Genomic DNA, 27,611 nt, shown 5'->3' with positions numbered 1-27,611 from the left:
ACCAGTTACTGTGCTGCTGTGCAAGCTGCAATAAATAGCTGGTTTATAATGGCAATAAATGTTATTGCAGCTGCAACTACAGTTTATCACACCTTGCACAGTTTCGTCGTTAAGATCGCCAAGCCACATGAAAGATTTTATTGTGAAAAACGTCAGTGACACACCGGAAGTTAAATTGTGTGTGTGTGCGCGCGCGCGCGTGTTGCTTCACATCAAATAAGAAGCACACAGACGTTCCTCCGCTTTGCTATCGCAAGCCACCGGATGGTTTCGTCTTGTTTTTGCGGAAGTGATGATATTTTCCAGTCAACTACATTATGTAAATTGTATTGCACAATCGTGCGCGTGTGGCTGGGTGTCATGTAGCATTAAGAGTGAACTCTAATCTGTCAAAAGGCTTATGTGTAGCACGTTTGATGATATTCTCTGTGCAGTAACAGTTGAGGCATTATCTCACATAACTACAGATCAACAATAGCAACAATAGAAGTGTGATTCTTATTAGCGACATCTCTCTTTGTGTTTGTTTGATTGTTTCTGTGTCTTTTTCCTTCCTTTTACCAGCAAGTATGTCGTTCTTTGGCTATGGAAAATAAAGACAAAGTACAGACATTTCAGAGCTGCAGGGTGTGTGAGTGCGTGTGCGCGCATGTCAATCCCAGCGACTATTCAGCTAAACCTGTTTTCCTACAGAGAAAACGGGAGTCTTTATTTGGTCATCACATGAAAACTGAGTGCCATAACACCCGCGAGTAGTTTCTGTTTGCCCTAGGTGCATTCCTTGGTTGATATTTTACAGTTGTTTTTATATGATAGTGCCTCCAGTTCTCTCTCTATAGTCTTGAAGGGTTGTCTTTCACACTAGCCCACGCCCGCGCATAGGATGAAGTAAATGTTGATTATGTAATCAGATCTAAGAGCAGACACATGCCTGTTCCTGAATAACATCACCTCAATAAACTGCGGTAAGGCTCCGATAAAAGAGTGCATCGCCACATATGCTGTATTCTTTATCACACAATGTATGTACAGAATATTTTCCTTGCATTCCTGCCTCTCGGGCAAGCAAGCATGCGCATGAGACGGTCTGCTTTGGCCTTATTTGGATATGGTAATGAGGAGCCTGAGACCGCCAATAAGAAGAGAGTGTATATACACGTGACACTGCAAGACCGCTTGGGAGGCGGGGTCAGGCGCGGAGCTTAGGTTAAAACCAGTGGACAAGACACAGCGCATTCAGTGTAGGGAGAAGCAGGGACTCACTGTGAGGGGGAACTTTGTTACTATGAAACTTAGGAATATTTACAAAATATTGTAAAAATTATCAAAATCCCTCGTGAATCCATAACCTGCCCCTAGGGTTTGAGGTTTTTAGTTTAGTTCGCCCGGAAAGGGCTTCTACACTCACTATTCTTACACTTTTTTGAAAGAATGTGTGAGACAGACAGTTAGCCAGCTAGCTAGCTAGCTGAGAGGTGATACAGGCGGCAGGAGAACAAAAGATTTTTTTCCGTTTTGGCCGGTTGTACTGACACCAAGTCCATGCAGAACGTGTCATTACCATCACAATGCCCGTTTTACTTTTTCTGATAGACACGTCCGCTTCAATGAACCAGCGCACCCATCTGGGCACTACCTATCTGGACATAGCAAAAGGCGCTGTTGAGACTTTTATGAAGGTACTGTAACCACGGGACACATTAATATTGAGAGATCCCGAGCGGGAATGCAGTTCAGTTCATCGTTTTGCTGTTGCAAGCTCGCCTGTCAAAGCTGATCTCTCGATAACCGTAAATAATTCTCTACTATTTCCACAGCTCAGAGGGAGAGATCCGGCGAGCCGAGGGGACCGGTATATGTTGGTAAATTTTGAAGATGTTCCGTTCGGGATAAAGGTAGAGTTTGTTTTCGGGTCATGTCCGGCTTTACATTGCGCAGATTGACTGTCCTTCCATCGCTGCACCACGTTGTGATCACTACATCAACTGTGTAGAGAAAAATCTTCAGGAGGAGCTTTCATACCCCTTTTAAAACATGGCCGACATTTTGTTTCAATGTGAGCAGCAAGGAACTCTGGGTGTTATTTATACAGCGAGGTGATATCTAGGAGGGAGGGAGAGTAGAGGAGGAGGAGGAGAAGCGGGGATGACAGACTAGCCTACTTTACTTCTTTAGACCAAATTGCCACTTTAGTCACTGCACACATTGCGACTTTGCTACTTTGCAATTTTCTGATCTGGAGCCGAGCGCAGCAGCCTGGTAGAAACGGATCAACGTCCTGTGGCTGCAGTGCTGTCAAATTATTAGTCTGTGCAGATAGAGAGGAAGCGACCTATTTAGATATTTATTAGCTCAGACTCTCAATAAAACCACTAAAGTTAACCACTAGTTTCCTTAGAAGTTGCCTGCTGGTCACAACAGTGGGGTAGTTATTTAGCTTTGTGCATGTTATTAACCAGCTGCTATGTTGTGTTTGTTTGGGTTTGTTTTTGTTTTTTTTATATAAAGGCTGGATGGAAAGAGAGCCATGCCACATTCATGACAGAGTTGAGGAACCTCCAAGCAACTGGACTCACAACTATTGGCCAATCCTTGAGGAACGCTTTTGATTTACTCAATCTCAATAGATTAGTGACTGGGATAGACAACTATGGACAGGTATGTAGCAATGAAACAGGTGGAGAAGAAATCAGGCTCATAAAGTGCTAAATGCCCAAACAGACCCACTTCACCCACCCCCCCTCACCCCTTTCTGCTATCTCCCAGTCTTACAAGCATCAACCACTTTCATACTGTGGACCCACACATCCTCAGCCATACGACACAATCATGACAGCAAGTCCAAGCAGCAGGAGCAACGTAGCTTTCTTATTTTCTTTCTCCCCCCCGTCATTGATTAGTAACTTTAGTTTGTGTTACATATGTCACTGCTCTCATCAAGGACATGGAATTATTACACCTGAAAATGAGCTTTTAAGCAAGAAAATGCGTTATGTTTTGAAACTCTAAGGATCTATTGCAGGCTCTGTCTGCACAAATATGCACTGAAAGCTAGCTGCTTTTTAAAAATATATAGTTTAGTTGTATTTAAACTAAGCTTTATGGCCAGTTAAAATGCACTGGATTATTATGAGAGGTGGTGCTAATATTTATATCCATTATTTAGTCCATAAATGGTCTGGCCACTCTGGTGTGTGTGTACGTAAACACAAAGCTAAACATAATTTTAATCAAGCTGGGATTTATTTTAGAGCTTTGGAATAAGAAGTTTTAACCAGGTCAGTCTAAATTATGTCGCTTCAAGCCTGTCAGAGGACTTTTGTGCTTTCATGATGAATCACCGGGCGAGGCGGTAGAGCGGGTCATCTACCGATCGAAAGGTCGACGGATCAATCCTCCCGTCTATGTGTCAAAGTATCCTTCGGCAAGATCTTGAACCCTGTTGCCCCCGATGCATCCGTCAGAGTGGGTGTGCGTGAATGTTTGGTGGAAGTGCTTAGCTGTAGATAAAAGCACTGTATGAATGCATGTTTCTGATTGGGTGATTGACAGATGTAGTGAAAAGTACTTTGAGTGCTCAAAAGTGAGGTGACAGCTGTCATCTGTACCATGATGAACACACTCTTTTGTTTTCATCTTTTGGTTAATGTGAAAGCTCACTGATGCTGAGGTTGAAGACTGTCGCCCTTTTCTTTGTTTCGCTCAAGTCTGCTTCAAAAATGGGGATCCATCTAACAAGACCACAGATGTGAGGATATTGAAAAAAGCTCCTGGATACACGCTGACGGAAAAATGTGGTTTACTTTAAAATGATCGATGTTATTCCAGTTCCAGCTTAGAAAGATTTCCATACTGCAGCTTTACGACACAGTGGGCCTAATTTACAGCTGTAAGCTATTCACATAAAACTCATTCAGACTCAGTATTGCTAAGAAATCTCCAAGCCCACAAAGTCTGGAGCTAGTACAGCGTGATGCTGGCCAAGTTCCCTCTTCAATTTAAATCCAGTATTAGTAGCTAAACGTATATTTGCACGATAAAGCCCACTGACTCATGTGTAACAGATGTTCGGATCTGCCTTTAGCTGTGCAGGGTTACACAAAGTGACCAGAGAAACTTGACTTTTCTTTTTCTAATGAGACTAAACCAAAGCTGAAGCCAACAGAAAGCATATTGCTTGCGATTCAGCATCTCCCCTTCTTGAGATTTTCTCATCTCCTGGCCAGCGTTGAAACTGAAATGCAATTTTTTTTTTTGCATATGAAACAAAGTGGTCATTAACGTAAGCTGTGAAGTCTAGCCCATACCCAGTTAGAGTGGTAGGTGAATCTGCACGCTTGTGGTTGATACAGAATCTGGACATCTGTTTTCCTGTGCGGAGGTAAGTGGGGGAGTATGGGAGCAGTAATGAATGTTTAATTAGGCATTTCCTGAGTAATAAACAGAAGATCCCTACCAGCCCAGGTAATGCATACATGCAGCATGCATAATGCATGTCAGACACTCTTTGGTCGTTTGGAAAAAAAAAATACCAGCGACACGGTCGGACTGTCCGATTTTAAACAAACAAGCCAAGGTCGAGGTTAGTGCGTCCCGCGCTGTCACTGCTGACCTCTAATTACAGGTTGATTTGACAGCGGCTATAATTTAATGACTAGTTCTCCTTCTTCTGCCTATTTCCAGCAGGAGGCTTGGCAATTACTAGTATGTAGTTTATATATGCTTATTACAAAAGTGGAGTTATTGTGAACATTTAAAATGTGAGCTGGTGTCCCAATAGCCCAACACAAGTGTTTGGTGCTCCTAGAGGATATTTTAACGTAACAAATGTGTGTGGGCAGGAAATGCTGGTAACACTGAAAGCTAGAGGAGTGAATGAACTCGAGTCAAAATCTAAAAACCTTTCAGTACATCATCTAACTGATTACACAAGTGTAGTGGTGCTTAATAACTCCCGTAAGCTGTTTCTGCTGTCTTCTGTTTAGTTACCGTTTCCTTTTCAGTGAGCGTTTACCATTTAACCAGAGAAGCATTTCAAGGAACTAGGAAGAGGGCGCTTCCGCATGAAAACACATCTAAAATGACTGTGCGTGCGCTTTTCTTCTGTTTTCTTATTTAAAGGGCCCTTTGTATCATAAGTCAGCGCTCCACGTCGTCCAGCGGGTGGAGCCCCGGGGGGGAGATGGGGGAGTTAATATTGCCCCGGAGTGCTTCGGTCTACAGTAACAAAGAGCGCTCCAGGTTGCCAGGCATCTGAAACAACTCTCCCCTGGGAGATGAAGAAGGGTATGGGGGTAGAGGGGGGAGACGGCCGGCGGGTAATCCTGACACTGATCAGTTTCATTAAGAGCAGAAGAAAGGATGAACGTGAAGAAATGATATGGCCGGTGTTGTTTGGTGGTAAGTTAGGGTGTCAGCTGGAGTGATGGCCGGCGCTTTAATGGATCTCCATTATCATGGCATTGTGGGAAGCACATCAGAGTAGCGGGAGCTGACTGCATAGACGGGTCTTAAACATGATGAATTACCGATTATTTCTCCGTTTACTAATGTAATATCTCATTATCATCATTAACCAGTTATAAGAAATGCTCACTGTGTTTTCTTCTCTTTGAAAGCACAAAGATGTCTTCAGATTACTTGTTTTTATCTTTCAAATTACCCAAAATATATAGATACTGTCTTGTCTTTTACACGAAAAGCAGCTGGGCACATTTTGAGAAGTTGTCAAAAGGCTTTATTCTTACACCGGCTCTCCTGATAGGCTGTCGTCATGCGTCATCTATTTTTAATAGTCGCATTTGGCTTTATTTAAGCTCAGGCAGCTGATATGACAGGGATAAATTCATGTCAAGTCAGCATGCCAGCAAAGTGCTCGATATCATGAAGGAATTTTTGAGGTGGGGGGGTTGCCAGGTTGTCATGGATACCTGCAGCACAGTGGGGTCTTGGTAGTATCCTGCTCTGTTTACTTTGGGCCGTTTATGTGACCGGACAGATCCATCATTCAGCAGAAAGCGCAGCCTACAGGTAGAGCCCAAACAGTGTGGCTCCACGTCCATTAATAACGGCTCTGGAGGCCCTTATGGAGTCACTGTGACTCTGCAGCGAAGTCCGGTTTGCTGGCAGCACTTGTCAGTCTTTGAGGGGGTTTTTTTTGTTTTCTTTTACGCTGTTACCTCACCTAGTGGCTCCGTGGAGATCCCACAAGGCTGATGCACAGTGATAAATGCAGCGCTGCTCCAGTTTAATTTCATCAGAGCGGAGCGCTGATGTCAGGAAATATCACGGGGTCCAGCAGGAAAGAGGTTTTCGTGTAGCTCCTCGGATAATGAGCTCTGCTGTTGTGGAGTATAGAGTGAAGATATGCTGCAGACACTAAAGACTGAACTCTTACTGTTTGTTTTCCCTTTGAGTCAAGGTTTTCTATTTCACACACGCTCCTTAAATATGTCCCGTGTCATTTATCTGCTGTTTGTAACGATGCGTTCACGGTGCTTATTTATGCGTCGGATCGCAGAAGGCCATAAAGCCACACTTTCTAAATACAGGTATTAATGGTGATCACGTCTTTTGTAAGCACAGTTTTAACACATGTGAGAGCAGCCCCGCTATTTTTTGTCTTGTTTTTTATAGCTTGTTTGTGTCTTTCTCATTTCTTTGTGCAGCGTGACCCTAAGTTGCCTCTGAGAGTCTGAATGCTGAATTAATTCGGCATGGTTTCTTTTTCATTTAGTCTTTAATATGTCCTATTTTTTTCTTTTGTTTTGTTTTTTAGGGAAGGAATCCTTTTTTCCTTGAACCTGCCATCATCATCGCAATTACAGACGGCAACAAGTTGACCAGCAGCGGCGGTGTCCAAGATGAGGTCAGCCTGCATCTCCGACCAGTAGAGCGTTCTGATTGGTTGGGTGATACTTTAGGAGTGTAACCGCACCACGTCAAACTTTACCAAACCCGTCCTTTAACTGTGATTAAGATGGCTAAAGTTTAAACCTCAGAAGCTCTACTGTGAAGTGCTTTATCATATTGTCCACTCACATAATAACAAAGCTACTTTTCATGCTTAGAAGTGTTATCAGTAGCTTTGTTATTGTCTTAGAAACAGAGAAGTTTGATGTACTTACTTATTGATTAATCATTTGGTCCTAAAACATCAAGGAAGACAACTTCCCCAGCTGACACATTCAGCAGAAAAAAAACAAAAACCTTAATTTATTCTCATCAAAATCTAAAAATACCAATGAAGAGTCTCATTTGAGTCCAACACCAGTAATGTTTTTGGCGTTTTTATTAAAACGGCTACTTTTTAATCATTGATTGCGCTTCCTGTTTCGACTGATTAAACACTTGATCTTGAAAATGTAGAAAATAAAGAAAAATCATTGCTCAGTATGAAAATGCACTATTTTTTTCAGTCATGTTTTCAACTTATGCAAACAAAAATTATAGAGGCAATTACTTTTAAATTCCTTTAGCCCAAATTATGACAAAGGGTATAACTGCAAGGTTAGAAGTGCGAGCTGAGCCCTCCGTGCCACTTTAATACCCTGTAAATGAAGACACTTTATCAATACTGCTGTAAAATTGTTGTTCATTTATTCCCCAAGTTTCCCCGCAGTAGCCTAAAACAAACGGCAATATTAAAGAGAACAGCAACGCAGTAAATCTGTTTTTTGTTTTTGTTTTTTTTGTTTGTTTTTTTTTTTTTTGCCTGTCCCATTTGGTTCTTTAGCCGTCAGAATTGTTGTCTGAAGACCAACAAGGATACCCAATGGATTTATTTTTCCAAATGGATCATCATGGCATTGCCGTATTGGTCCATTTGATCGACCTTTGTTTTTATTATTTATTTTATTTTATTTTCAGTTGTTACAGACGGGACAGACATGAGTGAGGGATAGGAAAGGGAGAAAGAAAGAGGAAGGAAAAGAAAAACAGAAGGGGAGAGGGACAGTGAGAAAGGGGGGGAAAAATATCTCCGGGATCACCTGTTGAGAGAAAAAGAATAGAAAACAAGCAAAAAAAACAAAAAGACAAAACAAAGCAACATACTATACACAACACCATCGCATTAATCTAGCTAAGTGTAAACAGCAGTAAATACTAAATATTGAATGTTGTTGTGCAGCACGCACAGCAAGAGAACAGCAACGCAGTAAATCTGTTCTAACGCAGGTCTGTCATCTCATCCTGTCATCTGTTTCCTTGTCCAGCTACATCTACCTCTGACCACGCCGCTGCCGGGCAGCGAGCTGACGAAGGAGCCGTTTCGCTGGGACCAGCGTCTGTTTGCTTTGGTGCTACGTATCTCCGGCAACGCTTCGGTGGAGCCCGAGCCCCTCGGCGGCGTCCCGTCGGACGATTCTCCAATCACCCCCATGTGCGAGGTCACTGGAGGTAAGCGGACTGATACGAGCTGCTGGTTGTTGTGTACTTACAGATCAGCTCTGATGGGCATTTCTCAGCTTTTAAGTGCACTCGGTTTGCCTTTTGTAGCTCTGGAGTTTATGTACTGATTTATATGCCGAAGAGCATTTAAAGGCAGGACAAGTTTTATGGAAGAGCTGCACCATGGGTAATGCAGTCTGAAGTGCTTGTCGGCAGCCTCCCTTCTGCCTCTGCTTCAGCATATCTCGTACATAGCTCAGTGGTTTATGGAGGTTCACTTGCTTTATGTGTATTGCTTAGTGTCTTTAAATGAAGAGCAATATTTTCACTTTAAGTTGGTGATGTTAAGGAGTTGTTGATTGAATTATTATTATTGTATCACGCATGGAAACACGACCAGCATACAGCACTGTCTTCCTTCTCTCACCCCAACCGGTCGCAGCAGATGGCCCCGCCCCTCACTGAGCCTGGTTCTGCCGGAGGTTTCTTCCTGTTAAAAGGGAGTTTTTCCTTCCCACTGTCGCCAAAGTGCTGCTCATAGGGGGTCATATGATTGTTGGGTTTTTCTCTGTATCTATGAAGCGCCTTGAGGCAACTTTTGTTGTGATTTGGCGCTATATAAATAAAACTGAATTGAATTGAATACAAGGAATTACGCAATTAAACAAAATAACATAAGCCAGGTAGAGCAGGCTGTAGACATATTTTAAATGACCGCATGAACAGCCTAAGATTAAGAAAACCATTTTACTGCTTCGGTTTAGTCTACAGAAGTAAAAGCTCCTTATTTTGAGTGAAAAATAAACAGATCAGAAGTTTTCCTCTTGGAAGTGTCAGAAGCCTAAATTTTAAAGCAGAGCCCACTTCAACAGGGGACAGCCCTGAGCGGTGTCGAGGCACTGTCATGCTCAATATTCAGAGTTGTGCTTAAGGATTGCCAGAGAGGCACCTTTAACAGCCCAATGCAACTACACTGTGCTCTTATTTTAACCCCTGCTGGAGCTATTGCGGAAGGGTTAAGTGCTTTGTTTGAGTATACTTGGGTAGTAATTGCTGATTAAGGTTAGAATGACTAGATTTTCCCACCTGGTCCATAATCGGACTGCCTTTGTCCTGCCTAAGTCCTGTCAAGAGACTTCCTAGCCAGCGATTTTGATCTGTAATCCCCCCATCTCCAGAATAAGCCAAAGTCCGGCTGCCAGAACATTCACTTATAGAAGCAGACTTTTATCCCCTCTGTCTCCATTCCTCACGTAGCTTTGTTTTGGAAGCAGCTGGCAGGAGGAACGAACTAGAATGATGCTGATGGCAGGTTAAGATTAACCCATGCACACGTATAGAGAACAGAGGACTCCAAAGCTGCGCGTCGCAGCCGGTGGTGCTGAATGCAGAACATGACACAGGTCCATTGTCAGCGGCAGTCTACAGTACATGCTGCCTGTCCATTACTGCTGATGGCAGACCTGACACAAAGCCACAGCCTATTGAAATGAGCGAGTGAATGGGTGCACAACAAGGTCACTCGAGGTGAAGTTGAGTGACAGGAAGGCTAAGTTAGACCAGTCAGTTGTAGCTTTGAAAGATGGTTTTTCTGACTTTTTTTAATTTTACACATGCGATTGAAAGCTCAAAATCTCTCTTTGCTGTTTTTGTCACGCCATCAGAGTCACATTTCATGCAAATGCACTATTTGCATGTAGTGTAAAGGGCTGATATGGCTGCACAAAGACGAGCAATGTGTAAAGAAGAGAGCTCTTGAAGTTGCACTGCACCAGTAGCAAAGCGCTTCATAAACAGTGTAATGTAGTGATCCTTCTTAACCTCTTTTATTCTCGTTCATTTGATTTCTCTGACATTTAGGTGCATTACATAAACACCAAACTGCTGCTGCTGCAGTTTTTGGTCTTTAAACACAAGTTTTAGTGGGAACTTTTAATCCTCTGTGTGTCTATCTGTAAGATTAAATCTAGTCCTAGAATGAGGGAAGAATTCGATGAAGCTCTTCATTGGAAAAAGAGCTGAGAAATCTCAGCTCAAGTTATTTATAATTTTTGGTTAATTGTGCTACAGTCACACCAGAGAAATCAGTTAGTGGAGACTCCGGCATGACTAAACGTATTGCATGCAATGAACTTGAGATTGTGTCTGAAAAGACGAGGACGAGGTGTACAAACACTTCAAAGAGACTATGCTGTGTCAACGTAGAGATAAAATGTAATAAGATGGAGTCGGTCTGCTATGAGTTTGTGATTCAAGGGGTTGAAGTTAAAAAAAGAGAGACACACTGCAGACAAGTTGCGTTCATTGTTGCAGACTGACTCGGATTGATGCAGTCTGTCTGCATCGATATTATTTCCAAACCTTTGGCAATCTCTCTGAGATTAATTGCAGTCAGTCCGAGTCGGAGAGCAATTGTTTGGAGACAAGTTGCATCCCACTAGGTAACCTGTGCGATCACCATGTGTTTGAAAGTCATCACCCAGAGACTGAGGGTGGTGCATGTTCGACCTCTGGACGAGTTGGTCGCCAAATGCAAACATTTCAATGAGATGACCCAGCAAGTAGCAATTTCTTTTTCCCCCTAGTTTCGGTTAGATTGTTTTCCTATTTTTACCCAGGCACCAATCAACAGAATTATCTAGGGAATCACCGATACCGATACTGGTATCGGGTATACCGATACTGTAAAATGTGTGTGTACTCATACTCGTAAAAGTTAACCGATACCATGAACCGATACCAACTTATTTCATTAATCAGAGGGTGGATTGTCATTTCTGTTGTTAGTTTTTTAGATTGACCACTAGGGGGACATCTCGCGCTAAACAGGCACAGGGTTAGACGAGTGAGACTGGCAGCTCCAGATAAAAAAGAGAAACTGGAGGCTGCTGTAGCTAGGCTAAACAAAATGTCAGCAGTGTGGACCGGAACAGCCAACTTTAACTCAGGTTTTGGAAAAGCGATGAAAAATGTCAAGAGAAAATCCACTGGCAGTTTAAATAACAGAGGCTTGTGTGTGTGTGTGTGTGTGTGTGTGTGTGTGTGTGTGTGTGGGTGTGTGTGTGGTAGACGTATCGGTTTTTGTACTCAGTATCGGCAAGTACTCAGATCCAAGTATCGGTCTCGTATCGGTTTGAAAAAATTGGTATCGTTGCATCCCTAGAATTATCAGACTTCTGTATTTTCCCTCTTCTGACTCGTTATTTTTTTATGGCTCATTTACTCTGCGATTCAGTCTTAACCCTGTTCCAGCAGCAGCATGCAACTTTTAGCAAACAAGCTCTAATAGACCCACCGTACACTGTCTGACCTGCACCAAACAAAGCAAAGAAGACACAATTAGAAACTAGCTTACGAAAAACGTGGAACATTTAAGCCAGATGTTATTTTTTTAATTTGGTTTCTAGTATCTGCTCTAAAAAGTACAACAAATTATTATTAATTAGGAGGGAAAAAATCACATTATAATGTCAGGATCTAAGTGGAAGGGTCTAAATAGACAGCTTTTTGCTAGGAAATGGATAAAATGTGAAAGCATGGTGAAAATGCATCCTGTGTTGTTTCTGCTGCTTCCAGTTGGCCCACAAATTCTATTAATTAAGCTTTTAAACGACTAAACCAAAAAGCATTTGAAATGATCCACAGTCAACCAAGGAAAAACATTTAATTTTAGCAACACCACTGACTCGCTCGTGTTTTGGGATCTTTATACTTACAGACATGTCTTTGTTGCAGGTCGTTCTTACAGCGTGTTCTCCCAGCGTATGTTGAATCAGTGTCTGGAGTCTTTGGTGCAGAAAATCCAGAGTGGAGTAGTGATAAACTTCGAGAAGACGGGACCTGACCCTCCTCCGCTAGAAGGTAAGAGACACCTCTGTTTGTTTGTTTTTGGGTTTTCTCAAGTTGAATTGTCTTTTATTATAAAAGGAGCTTTTTGACATGTGCGTGCGTTTGATTAGTAGAGGAGCTCTTTGCTCTCTCCCACTTGGTGTTTGTTTGAATCCATTCTGAGGTTTTCTTTCCTGTTTTTCATAAATGTCTGGTGGGTGTCACTGTTTAAACTCCTGCTTTCATATTTAACTGCTGACACACTTGTCTGATGCGTTTTGTTTCATGCTGCATTTCATAAACCCCTTGTTTTTTGTTTTGCTTTGCTTATATTCCTGCACAGACACTCCAGCTGAAGTGGTGAAGTCTGGTCCGCAGCCTTGGCACTGCTGTCACAAGCTGATTTACGTACGACCTAACCCTAAAACTGGTGTTCCCATCGGGCACTGGCCCATCCCCGAAGCCTTCTGGCCAGACCAGAACTCCCCCACATTGGTAAGAAAGTATGGTGGAACACATAATCTGTGTTACTGCAGCAGATTAATGAAATGACAACCTAGCTTAGTAAAATAAATACAATGTCACAGAACAAAAGAGCCCAAAAAGGTAAAAATAATATTAAAGAAGCGACTTTAAAGCCCTATAGTTCCTTTCTTATATTTATATTTTGGACAGTTTTACTCTTGACAGCAGAATACACTTATAATTCTATAAAACTTAACAAAGATGTACTTTATTCCTAATTATTTTTTAATAATATGAGTCTTAATAGCCAAAAAGTGACCATATTTACAAGACTGGTATAGTGTTATTAGCTACGGCTAGCATGCTTGCTTAGCATGTTAGCCTTAGTGGTGCGCTAACCAGTGTCTGGCTAGTTTTATGGCTAATTGGTGCTAAGTAACAGACTAATAAGTTTTCAACATTTCACTCTCTAAAGCTGAAGTACAAACTTCCTGATAAATAAAATACTCCCTGAGCCTGGTTCTGCCGGAGGTTTCTTCCTGTTAAAAGGGAGTTTTTCCTTCCCACTGTCGCCAAAGTGCTTGCTCATAGGGGGTCATATGATTGTTGGGTTTTTCTCTGTATCTATGAAGCGCCTTGAGGCGACTTTTGTTGTGATTTGGCGCTATATAAATAAAATTGAATTGAATTGAATTTAAAAATGTTCTTAAGGTCTCCAACAACAGAAAACATCACCCAGAGGTTCAGTTCATTGACTTATATTAGCTGAGGTGAGGCCTAGCAAACAAGCAAGTACTCGGTAATTTTGTTATGAAGGGGATAAATGGCTACAGGGTTTGTTCTGTTTGTTTTTTTGTTTTAATTTTGTATCAGGCTTTTGTAGATGTGATAATTTAATTGCTAACACTGGTTATTTTAGTGGGAGTCAGTGGGGACTGACTCTTTTAGAAGCAGCCTGCAGCGATACAAAGTAACCGTATGCTCGATTATGACTCTTAAAATAGAAAAAATGTGAGAACAATAAAAAGAAAGGCACTTACTAAGTTTATTTTTTCATGTTTATTAAAAGGCAAAACAAATCCGTTATAGCTGTAATGTGCCTTCAGTGGCCATTAGATGATAACTCCTCTACAGGAGTTACAGGATTCAGCCCCACACGTTGTCACTTTCATTAAACAGCTTTTCTTCTTCCTGTTTGTTTAACAAGAATAATCAGTCACACTCATGTAACAGTAACTCTTATTAACTTTAACCATTTATTCCATAGCAAACAATGACTAACTCGTGGTAACAAAGGGATGACGTCAAACCGGCTGCTGTGATGTCACAGCTACACGACTGTGCAACAGCCCAAGCACAGATGAGCTGTAATCAAAATTAAGCAAACAAAGAAGTACTCGTTATGATAGGTCATGCATTGCATGTTAGCTATCATTCATAAGCTTTTCCTCTGCACACACACATACTCTACACTTTCAGTAGAAATAGAAGCATCAGCAGCCAGACGTGATTCTTTTTCCCCGAACTCTATTCAGACGGTCAACTTTGCGCATTGCTTAAACTTAGCTTAGATTAACAACACCTACTGGTGTTATTAGGCGCCAGCAGGTGTTGTTGATCTTCTTTAATATTTACCATAACATCGTGTATCTCTTTCTGTGTACCTTCCCAGCCTCCCCGCTCAGCCCACCCCCACGTCCGTTTCTCCTGCGTGGATGCTGAACCCATGGTGATAGACAAGGTGCCCTTTGATAAGTATGAGCTGGAGCCGTCGCCCCTCACACAGTACATTTTGGAGAGGAAATCACCGCACACCTGCTGGCAGGTACAGCACCATCACAGAAACCACAGAAAATACCAGCTGTTGAGAAGAAAGTTTGACATTAAAGCAGAAATCTGTGTTTTTAATCTTTACAGCCAGGTAGACAAAGAGGATTTTAATCTCTCACACATGTGATAAGTACTTGATTAGCTGTTCAGACATATTGAGACATTGATGTGTGGTTTCAGGTTTTCAGTGTACCAAAAAAATAAGGGTGGCAGCAAATGAAGCGATGATTCTAGGGATACACCGATACCACTTTTTTGGAAACGAGTACGAGTACTTGCATTTCAGTACTCGCCGATACCAAGTACTTAATAAAAACATGATTTAAATTTACAGGTAACAGCTTTAGTCCTATAATTTAACAAAAAAAACACTAGTTTGGAATTAAGAACATTTATTTAAAATGAAAAGCATGTTGTATGCAACATAGTACAGAATAAATAATTATAAAAAACAACATTTAATTTTAAATTTGTTCGTCTGTTTCTCTGTTTAGAAGTCTCACTAGCACAGTCACAGCTGGGATGACATCAGAGGCTAGTGCGTCGTAGCTGCTCACTTTTTTAGTTAGTTCCTCAAAGGGGGCGAGGATGGCAACAGTCGTCTCCATAAGAGCCCATTGGTGAGCGGTGAGATAGTCAGGGCGGTCGTGCTCGGACACGCCCAGCACTCGCTTTTGCTCGATGAGGGACTGGAGCATGTAATACGTGCTGTTCCAGCACGTCTGTACGTCCTGCTGCAGTCTCTTTATTGGCTGGTTGAGCTGTCCCTGAATGTCCTCGAGGCGGGAGTAGGCTAAGGCGGAATGTTTAAAATGCCCAACTATTTTCCGTCCCACTGCTACAGCATCATCTATGCTCCTCTGTGCTAATAAGCGTGGGTAAATAAGCGTGGGTAAATAAGCGTGGGTAAACTCTTTGTACTCGTTGTCGTGTTGGGATTTTGGTGCTTGATTAAATTACTTGTGTTAAATGCGCTACCTTTAGAGCCTCTGGACAATTTCGCTGAGCACAATTTGCAGTCCGCCTTTGTTTTCGCGTCTTCGTTCACTTTGAAATAGTTCCACACGCTGAGTTGTCTCGCCTGCCCTTCTCTCAGCTCTGAGCTGCAGCCGGGGCCTGTGATTAACCCCTTACATGCCGCTCAAACATGGACAGGTCTCAGACCGTGGTATCGGTCCCCGGTATCGGGGGACTTTTAACGAGTACGAGTACTTTAGAAAATGTGGTATCGAGGCCGATATCTGTATCGGTGCATCCCTAGATGATTCGATAGCACATCGGCATGCACAGACTGAGCTTTCGCACATGTGATTAGATCGAAACATCTTGTCTGTGCTGGTACCCGCACACCAAGCTTTACCTGGTTTGTAGCAGGAACCTGAAAGTAAAGGTTGTCTCTGTATTCATCACTCGTATATTGATTTTGGCGTTTTTTTCCCCCGTGTTTGGCATGAGTCATCATCAGAGATGAGGTGGCAGACTTTCAGAATGACTTTTATATCAGCAATTACAAGAATCACGCTGTGAAAATATTTTCCTGACACTGACCAGATGCAGCGTTATGATATTGAAGGGCTAATAGTAAGTGGTAAACAAGGAAGTGAGATTTACTTCTGCAGGATATTTAAAACCAAAGCGGCTTTAGACTAAAATAAAATGAAACCGACTCCTAAAAACAATCCAGACAGCATCAGCTGGTTCTGTTTTGGTTTGCTGATTGAAAAGTTCAAATGTCACAACTCACTTCCTGATTTGTCTCTTTCTGTTTTTTCAGGTGTTTGTATGTAACAGTGCCAAGTACAGCGATCTGGGGCAGCCGTTCGGTTACCTGAAGGCCAGCACCGCTCTAAACTGCGTCAACTTGTTCGTAATGCCCTACAACTACCCCGTACTTCTTCCGCTTCTGGGTAAGACCTGTGCATCCACCTCATTTTTACTCTCGCTGTAGGTGTTGATGGGGAGTCTTTGTTTTGGGCTTTAGTAAATTTAAATGACCTGCTGCAATAGCAAAACAAATGACTATTTCCTTAAAAATTCAGTTTTCTTAATAAAACATGTTCCTAATTATTGAACTTTCTTTGTGTGATCTGTTTTTGATCGTTTTCCACAGATGACTTGATTAAAGTGCACAAGTTCAAGCCTACCATTAAATGGCGACAGTCCTTTGAGAACTACCTGAAGACGATGCCTCCGTATTATATTGGGGTCAGTGGCCTTATTATAATGGCTTTTTTTGTGGTTGTTGTTGTTAATGTACAAAGCCTGCACCGTTCTTACTGCTGTGTTATTCTCACAGTCGCTAAGAAAGGCTTTAAGGATCATGGGAGCACCGAACCTGCTAGCTGACAACCTGGAGTACGGTCTGAGCTACAGCGTGGTTTCCTACCTGAAAAAGCTCAGTCAGCAGGTTAGTTGTTAATATTAAATCTACTCCACAAAGCTGTGCTTGTTGCAGTGTCTGTCAGTTGTCAAGCCTTTCTGTTTTCACTCAAGTCCACATTGATGAATTTTTATAGTGTAATTTGTAGTTTTGGATTGTTTTGGGGTTTTTGTTCTAGTTTTCTTAATTTAAAAAAAAGATAAACACCAGTCTAGTTCAAATGTTTTATCTCAGTTTGATTAGTATTTTAATATCTTAATTTTGGTTTACAAAAGTAACTTGCAAAGAAACCTGGTTTTATCATGACATTTTTATACTCACTGGTCACTTTGTTAGGGATATCTGTTCAGTAAGGGATATATCTAATCAGTAGGGGTGCAACGATACTCGTATTGATATTGAACCGTTCGATACAGTGCTTTCGGTTCGGTATGCATATGTATCGAACAATACAACATTTTTAATTTATTTGATCAACTTTCCTTCTGACGATGCTGTCTGTGTTGAGCGCTCAGTGGATCTGCGCTCGACAGTGCAGCCTAGGCGGAGTAGTCGAACACAGATTCACTGAGCGCAGCACAAGCTAGCAGACAGAAGCTAAGCTCGTTGCAACATGGCAAATTGAACCTCCCCCACCCTCATTCAGATCTGGCGTTTGGAACTATTTTGGTTTTCATGTGACGTATGACCCTGAAGGTAAGCCTGTCATGGACTAAAGTAAAACAGTATGTCGGATGTGCCACGCAACGCTCAATTACATTGGTGGGAACTAGTGCGTTAGCGCAGTTAGCTCGTTAACGTGCCCCCACGCACGGGGCGATGCGCGGTAGCTCGTTAACGGAGATTTGCCGTGTTGTGGCGTTAACGTCATTTCAACGAGATTAACGCTGACAGCACTAGTGGGAACACAACGAATATGACTGCACATTTACTCCGACATCATCCTAGTGCAAAGACAAGTGGAAACAGACAAAAACAACAAGCACCCATGCTACAAACTTTACCTGAGTCATTTAGACAGCCGTTAGCACATGATTCTCCTTATGGGGACCTGATATGTTTAATATGCTGCTGAGAATATAGCCCAGAAGAAGCGTATAGTATAGCTTTTATTTTGGAAAGAGCCATTTCTCTGTAATAAACTCTCTTTTCCAAAGATGAGTGATTTCTCAATCAGATTTTTTTTTTATTACTTTGTTGTTTCAGCAACATTAAATTTAAAAACTGTACTTTTGAGTTAAAATATATATTTATAATTTTAATAAATGACAAATTAAAAAGGCATGAACATTTTTTTTGTATCGAAAAAATATCAAACCGTGACACCAAAGTATCGAACTGAACCGAACCGTGAATTTTGTGTATCGTTGCACCCCTACTAATCAGCCAATCACATGGGAGTACCTCAGTGCATTTAGGCTTGTAGACGTAGTCAAGGCAACCACTCATTATTATCAGGGTATGCAGAAGAGCATCTCTGAACGCACAGCACGTCATACTTTGAATCAGATGGGCTACAGCAGCAGACGTCTGCACTTGATGTCTCTCCTGTGGCTAAGAACAGGAAACTGAAGCTGCAGTTCACATGCACTCACCAAAACTGGACAATAGAAGATTAGGAAAAGGTTTCTTGGTCTAATGAGTCTCTATTTCTGTTGCGACAGTCACTGATGGTCAGAATTTGACATAATCAGCGTGTAAGCGTGGATCCATCCTGCCTCGTGTCAGTGGTTCAGGCTTCTGGTTGTGGAGTGATGCCTGATTTGGACTTCTTCAGGGAGTCTTTGTAGTGCCTACAACAGAACTTACATAAGTGGCTGATGTCATTGCTGACGTTTATGCTCGTGTATCCCAGCAGTCTCCCTCCAGGAATTTGCTGAGATTATAGTCCTTATATTAATGCTTTGATTATTAATCCTGACGATTGTTGTGAAAACTCAGCTAAAAACTGCACAGGAGTCGTCGACTGCACCAAGCAGCCCAGTCATAATAGTTGTGGGTCACGTCGACCGGGCATGTTGTTGTGTTTTTCATGAGGTTACGCTCTAGATCATAAATCCTCTGTAATGGTGTAGGAGATATTTTCTTGGCTCACTTTGAGGCCGTAGTACCAACTGAGCATCGTTTAAACACCACAGCCTGCAGGAGTGTTGTTGCTGAGCATGTCCATCCCTCCTCCTGACAACACACAAGCTCAAAACATCTCAAACTGGGATCTTGAGCATGAGTTCACTGTAATGGCCTATTTGCATTGTCCTAATTTTCTTTAGCATTGATTAAAAAGTTAAAGAAAAAAAGAACAAATGGCTTTAAATAGAAAATCGATATCCATGTCAGTCAAATTATTTCTTTCATTCATTCACTTATTCATTCAGTGCTTTAAATTGCACTCAAAAGACATCACAGGCATTTGCAGAGAGCGTCTGTTACCACAGTTATACTTGATAAATTGAACTGAAAATGCTCCACTAGATTTGGACTTTGCATCAATACACTGTCAACTGAAACAAAGTCTCTTGGCTGAGTGGGGGGCAGCTTGTGTACGAGTCCACGGGCTGATAAATCATTTTGTGCTTTGTGCTGCTTTTCTCTCTGTGTTCAATTCTCTGTCAGCGGCTACATTTTATGACAAAAGAACAAAAATGTTTATTGTGTTGGACTGTGTCACAGCGATACATCACATCCTTAATTTCTAACTTACTGTTATTTTAATGGTTATTTGGTATTAGGCACCAGCTGTTTTTGTTGTTGTTTTTTAATACAAATATGTTTTATGCTATTTAGGGCTGCCACAAATATTTTGATAGTCGACTAGTCACCGATTAGTTTTGCGATTAGTCGACTAATCAGATCATCATCCATTGGACCTAAAACATACAGCTTATTGCACCAGCAGCATCTGCTCTTATATAACTATTATTAGCTTACAGCTTTAAGTGTTTAAGGTCTGTGCTAACTAAAAATAAAGACAAGATGATAGTTTATTAAATTTTAATGAAATTTGCAGATTGTTTCGGTGAAGTTTAAGAAACTCCTTGCTATCTAAAATATAACAGGACACCGGAGTAAATTCTCGAGCATCTCACACTTCTGATAATCAGCTGTCTGCTTGAGTTTATTCAGCTGTGTAAAAACTATAACTTTAATCTCAGCCAAACTGATTTACTCAGGAACAAATAAAATACCAAAAAAAAGACAAACAATAACATTTTTAAGTTATCTAAGTGACTTATATATATTTAACCTGAGTAGCGAAAGACGGCGGTGGGTTTGAAAATGATTTGCCGGGAGTCCGGTGTTCGCACGGCTCCAGTGAGCCTAGCCCCCGGCTAGCTATCGAGCTAGTGGCTAACAGACGTCTCCGAAAACGTCGGAGCGCTTTTGAAAATATGTGGTGTCTTGATAAACTGAGCAGATATTTGAGGTTTACACAGCTACATTCTCGCCTGAAAATATGTTAAACGTTTATTTTGTGACCCAGAAAGAATAATAAGAGTAATATTAAAACTAACTAGCTGCCGCCATTGTTGTAAACTGAGCTGGGCTGCGCTATGAATTCTGGGACACAGCTTCTTCTTCTTCGGGGTTTAACGGCAGCTGGCATCCTTGTACATGCAGTGCTGCCATCTTCTGTTTGAGTTCGTTATTACACTGTTAAATCCTACTACTTATTCCTGCGTCTTTTGTGATCTTACAAAGCTTCAAACGACGCGTCGACTATTTAATCAGTCGTTGATGATTTTGATAGTCGACGTAATCGTGGCAGCCCTAATGCTATTACAGCTGTCTTTCCTTGTGTCAGTCGTTCTTTGTACCCGCAGGATAAACACTTATAAAGGAGCTTATAGCTTTGCACAGCTGCATTGTAATGCATTTTAAATCTTCTCTTTAGTTTTACGTGTTGCTTATAAATCATTAAGTTCCTGCATTTCCCTTTTTCCTGCTACAATAATCAAGACACCAAATAGGAAGGCATTTCTGACCACAAAACCTAATTTCCTCATATTTTCAGACAAAAATCGAGTATGACCGTCTGATCGCTTTGATTGGGAAAAAGCAGCCGCCGGAGCCTGGCCTCAAGGTGCGATGGCGAGGCGGAAGTATATCTCTAGCCCAGCGTCGGGACTTCATCCAGCAGCTACAGAATCTCACAGGAGAGGCCCCAGCTCTGCCCATGGAGCTTAACCCCAAAGAGTTTCAAGGCTTTCACCTGGCACTGCTCAACAAGGTAGGGTTGGATTATTATCTGCATTTCTTCAGCATAATCACATTCATCATCGGGAGCTGTTCTGACATGATTACACACATGAGCATCGTTTTTACTGTCGAGCGACTGTTTAGATTCAGTTGGCGAGGAGTTCCTTTTTGAAATCTCACTCTGTGCTCAGATTCTTCAGGCTTCTCCCCCAGCTGCCCTCCTGAGGCTTATAGCATTGCTGTGTTTTTATGTAGTTGGTTTGAGCTCTTGAGGGCTTTTGAAAAATGGTCCACGCTCTCATAATGCATCTGTATATCCACTCTCCGGCGTTTCTGTCTGCTGTCGTCCTCAGAGCCTGAAGCCTCAGAGTTTTAGGAATCCATACGACATCCCCCGCAGCCACCTGCTCGACCAGCTCAGCCGAATGAGGAGAAACCTTCTCAACACCAGCGTCTGCACTGTCAGAGGCCACGACTCCGGTAACCCGCTGTGCAAATCATTTCCCCCACACTTATTTGGCTGTGATTATGCTACGTTGTGAAAATAATTTCAGCGTAAGAAGCAGGTTAGATGTATTGCTGTTCTTTCCATTTTTGACAAGGCATCTGTTTCCCTTGCAGACCAGCTCCACAGCGTGCCAATCGCCCAGATGGGAAACTACCAAGACTTCCTTAAAGCTGCTCCCCAGCCCCTTCGAGATGCGGACCCCGAACAGCCCAAACGGTTGCACACATTCGGCAACCCCTTCAAACTAGACAAGAAGGCAAGTCTCCTTTTTACTCTTCTCGTTTTCTTATTGGTTACAATGACAAATGTACCATTTTCCTCACTTTCTTTACAGGGCATGATGATCGACGAGGCAGACGAGTTTGTGACTGGCCCTCAGAACAAGGGCAAGAGACCTGGCGACAGCAACAATGTGCCGGGCGGAGGTCCAAAGAGACGCCGGTGCATGTCACCTCTGCTGCGATTGGGTAGAGCCTACACCCCTCCAGTGTCCCCGTCTGCGAGCCCTCGACACTCAGCAGGTACGATCTAAGAGACAGTCGCGCATCTTTTCTACTAATATTGTAATTCTTAATAATGACTGATGGCATGCTTCTAGTGCCGAGTGTACAACCAAGTGTACTGGCCTAATAATGATTCAGTGATTATGGTATCTTAAGAAAAAAGCACATTTTCTTTTCATAAATTTAGGGAAATTGGTCAACAGGGTAGATTTAACACACAGAATATAAAACACAAGGCAGGAAAAATGTTGTATTAAACTGGAAACTTCACAATAAATCCCCGTTTCCAGCTAGCAGAAACCTTTAACCCTTTAAAGCCGGTCAGAGTGGGCACGCTCCGTTTTGTGTAACTATTTTTAAATCCCGGTAGCTCTGCAACCACATAAGCTAGCGCAATAATTTTTTTTGCATATGAAACCGGAGGAGTTGTACTTACATCTTATGCCATCAGCTTGTCCTCGGTCACAGTTTCCTTCCACATATAGCTTTGCAAAAACTGCATCAAAAGCGCTTGCAGCAACAAAAACATAATATTCCAGAAACACGCTTTGCCGATCCGATCAGCTGTTCATAACACTTCCTACGTCCATCAGCACGAACTATCACATGTCCGCCATGACCTGCCTGAAACCGGAAGTGACGTCATTTTGCGGAAATGTAGTTTTTTACCATCAGGGCCTCATGAGCCTATACTGGTGTTTTTAAAAGTTATGTTTGACTTTATGACTTTCTGTGTCGTTTCTGGGATGCTTAGGACTCATATTACACTGCTGGAAATAGTTTATTTTGATGCATATGCTGCTTTTTTGCAAATTTGCACTATAATATTTATTTTCGTTTTTCCTGCAGTATATAGAAATTGGTGTATTTCAAAAATAAAACTCCTGTGGTGGGAAACTATTTTGTGCAACTTTTTTGTATTTACAGTTTTGAGGGATAAGCCTCTTAAATTTCTCTAACTAGAAATATATGTTAAAAAAACAAAAACGATTTTAAATTTTTTTGTAGTTTATTGCACTTTTTTTTTTTACAATTTATGTAATTACTATGCACTTAATGCAGACATATTATTAAAATCTGGGTTATAATGGTTGTATTGATGTATATCAACTTGAAATACTCCCCAAAACGGCTCTACAACATGTAAAAAAAGAATATAAGCTCTGGCGGACTTGGTTCTATGGTAGGTCTTAAAGGGTTAATGTCCACATTATGTTGATAATTCAACCATTGTTGATGTGCAGTGCTCGGCAGTCCAGTCTTTCTTATACATTTGAGCACTTCAGCTTATGTTACAGCCTCAAGCTCGACAGATTCACTCCAGGCTCACTTACAAATTTGATCCCTCTGGCTCTTAAAAATGTGCCAATGTGTAAAATTGGTCCCGTGTTCAAAGAGCTTTGGGATATCGTCTGCAGGGGTTATGGCACGACCCGTCCCACACAGCCGATCTGGATTACAGTGAATGTTTTTGGTTTTTTCCACCTTTCTGTAGACATGGACGTTAACGACGGCGCACCAGAAGCAGACCTGATCATCAACCACGTGGATCAGAACCACTACGGCTCAGACCGGAACTCTGACTCGGAGGCGGACCGTCCCTCAAGTCCCGCCGATCTTCAGGAGAACCACACTGCTGCGGATCCTCAGGTGACGCGGCACGGGGATGAGGACGAGAACGGGCAGACCCATCCAAGCGAGCTGCCGCTGGGCAGCGAGGGAGGAGCGGAGATGGTGCTGATGGACGACCAGGTGCAGCACTACATTACGCCTTCAGCTCTGAAGAAGCACATTCACACCGAGACGACGAAGGTCAACAATGAGCTCAGGTCGCTCATCACCAAGGAGATCAGAAAACCTGGCAGACGTATGTATCCAAACCTGGTCTATAGGCAGGGACGACAAAATAATAGAAACGGAGAGCAGCTACCACTAACTTTAAAGAGCTTTTTTTTCTCATATGTAACCATGGTAGCATCTAAAAGTCACAAGTGTGCTTTAAGGATGCACCGATACCGATACTGGTATCGGGGCCAATACTGTAAAATGTGTGTGTACTCATACTCGTAAAAGTTAACCGATTCCATGAACCGATACCAACTTATTTCATTAATCAGACGGTGGCTTGTCATTTCTGTTGTAGTTTTTTAGATTGGCCACTAGGGGGACATCCCGCGCTAAACAGGCACAGGGTTAGGCGAGTCAGACTGGCAGCTCCAGATAAAAAAGAGAAACTGGAGGCTGCTGTAGCTAGGCTAAACAAAATGTCAGCAGTGTGGAACAGCCAACTTTAACTCAGGTTTTGGAAAAGCGATGAAAAATGTCAAGAGAAAATCCACTGGCAGTTAAAATAACAGAGGCTCTGACTCATTTTATCGCTCTGGATGACCAGCCAATGCCGGTCGTGGAAAACATAGGATTGGACCGTCTTCTCAGCATACTCGAGCTGCGATATGAAATATAATAAATAAACAGAAGTGTTTATTTATTATTCTGAAAGCTCGAGACAGTGCCAATAGTTCAGTGATATTTTGTTAAATTACAATGTGGAGACTCTGCAATAATTTAACAGAAGTGCTTATTTTTCACTTGAAATTTTTTTGTGGTGATTTTTATTAAGATTTTATTTTTTATCGGCAGAGAATAAAATAAAACCTGTCTGCATTTGTGTGTGTGTGTGGTAGAAGTATCGTTTTTTGTACTCTGTATCAGCAAGTACTCAGATCCAAGTATCGGTATCGTATCGGTTTGTAAAAATTGGTATCGTTGCATCCCTAGTGTGATTGAATCATCACCTAAACAGATTCGAAGCTTCAGCTTTTATTGCAGGGCTGCTAAATTGAAGATGCTGCTTTCTATTTTATTCTTCCTCGTTACATCTTTGTCTTGTTTTTGTTCCAGAAGAAACCACATAAATGTGGTTTTTCATGGCACTTAAGCTTTGGTTTGCCCAGAAACAAAGCTGTTTTTTCTTAAAAAACAAAGCTGTTTTTCTTAAAAACAAAGCTGTTTTTCTTAAAAACAAAGCTAGGAAACAGCAGGTTTGCATATCTGTGTGTAAATTTAAAGAAGCAAACTTTTTGTTTTTCTTTCGTTATCTCCTCTGTTGATTTGACCGTACACGTCAAACTAACATTGGACGTCACTCTGGACTTTGAAAACGTGCTGTGGAGTGTTTTTCTTTTCTAGTTTCCTTTATTGATTAAATGATTGTCAAAGAAGTCATTCAGATATGAGGGAGAACGCCTTTTATCTCGTTTATTATGAACATTCAGCTGTACACATACAAAGGTTTGATTCAGTGGATGTGCTCTCCTTGAATCGACTGAACCTCATTCGCTTTGCTTTTTCTGTTTCAGACTACGAGAAGATTTTCCTCCTCTTGAAACAGATCCAGGGCACTCTCGACACCCGGCTCATCTTCCTCCAAAACATAATCAAAGAGGCAGCCAGGTACAAAGTTCAGCCTTCCTCTGATGTCAGAGCGTTATTACCTCTCCCCTAATTTTTTTTTTTTTAACTTAAAATGAGCTGCAAACAGAAAAAGGGGGACTGTCTTTCTTTATAAGCTCTCTTAAAGTAAAGTCTGCATTTAAAACATCTGCAGTTTCACGAACTGAACAAAATGCAAAGAAACAAAAATTGTCTGTTCATGATCTCCTTTGCTACAGAGTTGTTTTTAAAAGGCAAATGTTAACACGTGTCGTTGCTTCTTCTTCTGCAAAGGTTCAAGAAGCGCGTTCTCATCGAACAGCTGGAAAACTTCCTCGAAGAGATCCACAACAGAGCCACTAACATGAACCACGTGGACACGTTCTAACGCGAACTCATTCCCAAACTGAACTTACTGGTAACCAAACCAGGCAACCCTCCACGTCCCCCTCAAACCACCACTCCTACTGTACCAGGGGCCCCTGCAGAGATGAGACGAGGCGGCATCCAGCTCCCAAAGCATCGCTTCTTCACTGGACTCCTTCATTCATTTAATGAGCATTATGCTTGTGTTGTTTGCACAGTAATCCTCAAAGACAGTACTGACCCTGAGTAATGCAGATGCATTTTTCAGACTTGCAAAAAAAAAAAAAAGGAAAAAAAAGATGAGCGAGGAAGCACATATCGCTGCAGGTGTGAAGGTGAAGGCCTATGCAATGACGTGTTTGTCCTGTGGACAGTTTGTACAGGAAGGTTCTCTGAACCCGTCCTCAGATGTTGCCCTTTAATTATTCAGCTGCCCTCATCAGATTTTTCTTTTTAACAAATGTGAGTGGTTATCTCTCAGACAGGGGTGCTGAAGTAAACAAGGGCATCTCTGCAGAGGGTCAGATGACAGCCTGTGTGTGGATGTAATGTCATGTGACAGTGTGACTGGACTGATAATATATAGGAAGGGTATATCGGCACGTGTGGTTGTATTTTCAGACAACTCAGGGTCAAATGGGATCCAGCGGAGATGCTCATGAGAGACTTTGCTCAAAGTCACGATTCAACTTATTATTTTCCCCCCTGTGGTGTTATTTCTGATTTGTGGAGGATAAGAGTCCGGCTGTTCACTTCTCAATTGTTAAAATTGACCGTCTGCGTTCCACCAAATGGACCGCTGAGCTCTCGAATCGGAACAATTGGGCTTGAAACATTGAATCTGATAACGTGTCGTCTTCCTGGCAGACTGATGCTATATCAGTAGTAGCTTAACTTTTGGACTAAACCACCAGTTCCTGTTCCCTTTGCGGGGCGGGGGGAGGGGGGGCGGCGAAGAAAACAGATCCACAGCGATCGTTGCATCTGGAGACAGTCAACTTTAAAAAAACAAAACTGTCTTTTGCAAAGTAAAGTCATCAATGCGGGAAAAACAAAAAGCTCAGGAACTGACACATTAATGCATCACAATCAGCAATAACATCGGAGCCCTCCTCCCTGCCCTTTCACTTTGTTTTAGCCCGAAACAGCTGATATGCAACACAAACGTCTCGTCTGGCGGAGTGTAGATGAACCGAGGTGTCGGATGCCAGCCTGTCCCAGCGTGCTGGCTGCTGCCAAATAACTTAACCCAGCCCCTAAACTCCTTTTCCCGCCATGAATCTCAAAGCAACTTCTTACCACTTAAAAGCAAATGCACTTGTGTACATTTGAGAATCTTTATTTATGTAATTTAAAATGAAAAAAAAAACAGCCTTTAAACTTTTTTTTTTAGGTCAGGCTTGTTTAATGTTCTCCAATTTACACAAATAACGTCTAGAGGTCAGGAGTTGGTTTCAGACTCAGAGGGCAGCCCTCTTCCGCTCCCTCCCTCCTTGGACAGGGACCAAAATCTGCCATACTTGTCTTTGTTTGTGAAGAGGCCGCTACCAAAAGAGTATTTTGAATACACTGTAAAGATGTAAATAACCCTAGAGTACTATTTAAAGAGAATGTTCAGTGGAAAAAAAATGGCCTTTTTGTAAGTATTTCCATGAATAAAGCTTCTATTTTACACTGTGAAGGGCCATGTAAATAAAGTGTTCTGTAAACA

General features: G+C 41.9%; 1 protein-coding gene across 1 annotated transcript; it reads left to right on the top strand.

The window, feature by feature from the left end:
- Positions 1–1,253: 1,253 nt before the first annotated feature.
- On the top strand, positions 1,254–27,611 carry ints6 (integrator complex subunit 6). The gene is made up of 18 exons (XM_087829558.1): positions 1,254–1,679; positions 1,818–1,895; positions 2,509–2,658; positions 6,779–6,868; positions 8,217–8,400; positions 12,127–12,252; positions 12,563–12,714; positions 14,357–14,509; positions 16,289–16,421; positions 16,625–16,719; positions 16,811–16,921; positions 20,907–21,122; positions 21,445–21,571; positions 21,713–21,855; positions 21,934–22,120; positions 23,598–23,969; positions 25,462–25,555; positions 25,829–27,611. The coding sequence occupies exons 1-18, from the start codon at positions 1,569–1,571 to the stop codon at positions 25,920–25,922; spliced, it is 2,616 nt and encodes an 871-aa protein (XP_087685684.1). The 5' UTR covers positions 1,254–1,568; the 3' UTR covers positions 25,923–27,611.

The sequence above is a fragment of the Neolamprologus brichardi genome, chromosome 16 (assembly GCF_056152115.1).
Source record: "Neolamprologus brichardi isolate AB-2024 chromosome 16, ASM5615211v1, whole genome shotgun sequence".
Classification (NCBI taxonomy): domain Eukaryota; kingdom Metazoa; phylum Chordata; class Actinopteri; order Cichliformes; family Cichlidae; genus Neolamprologus; species Neolamprologus brichardi.
Note: the sequence above shows the minus strand (reverse complement) of the source record. Positions and strands in the feature narration are given on the sequence as shown.

Bases quoted from the DNA above. Each gene is read 5' to 3' on its own strand.
- ints6 (XM_087829558.1), top strand. From the start codon at position 1,569: ATGCCCGTTTTACTTTTTCTGATAGACACGTCCGCTTCAATGAACCAG. The intron at 1,680-1,817 runs GTACTGTAACCA...CTATTTCCACAG, and splicing joins CTGTTGAGACTTTTATGAAG to CTCAGAGGGAGAGATCCGGC. The intron at 21,856-21,933 runs GCAAGTCTCCTT...CTTTCTTTACAG, and splicing joins CCTTCAAACTAGACAAGAAG to GGCATGATGATCGACGAGGC.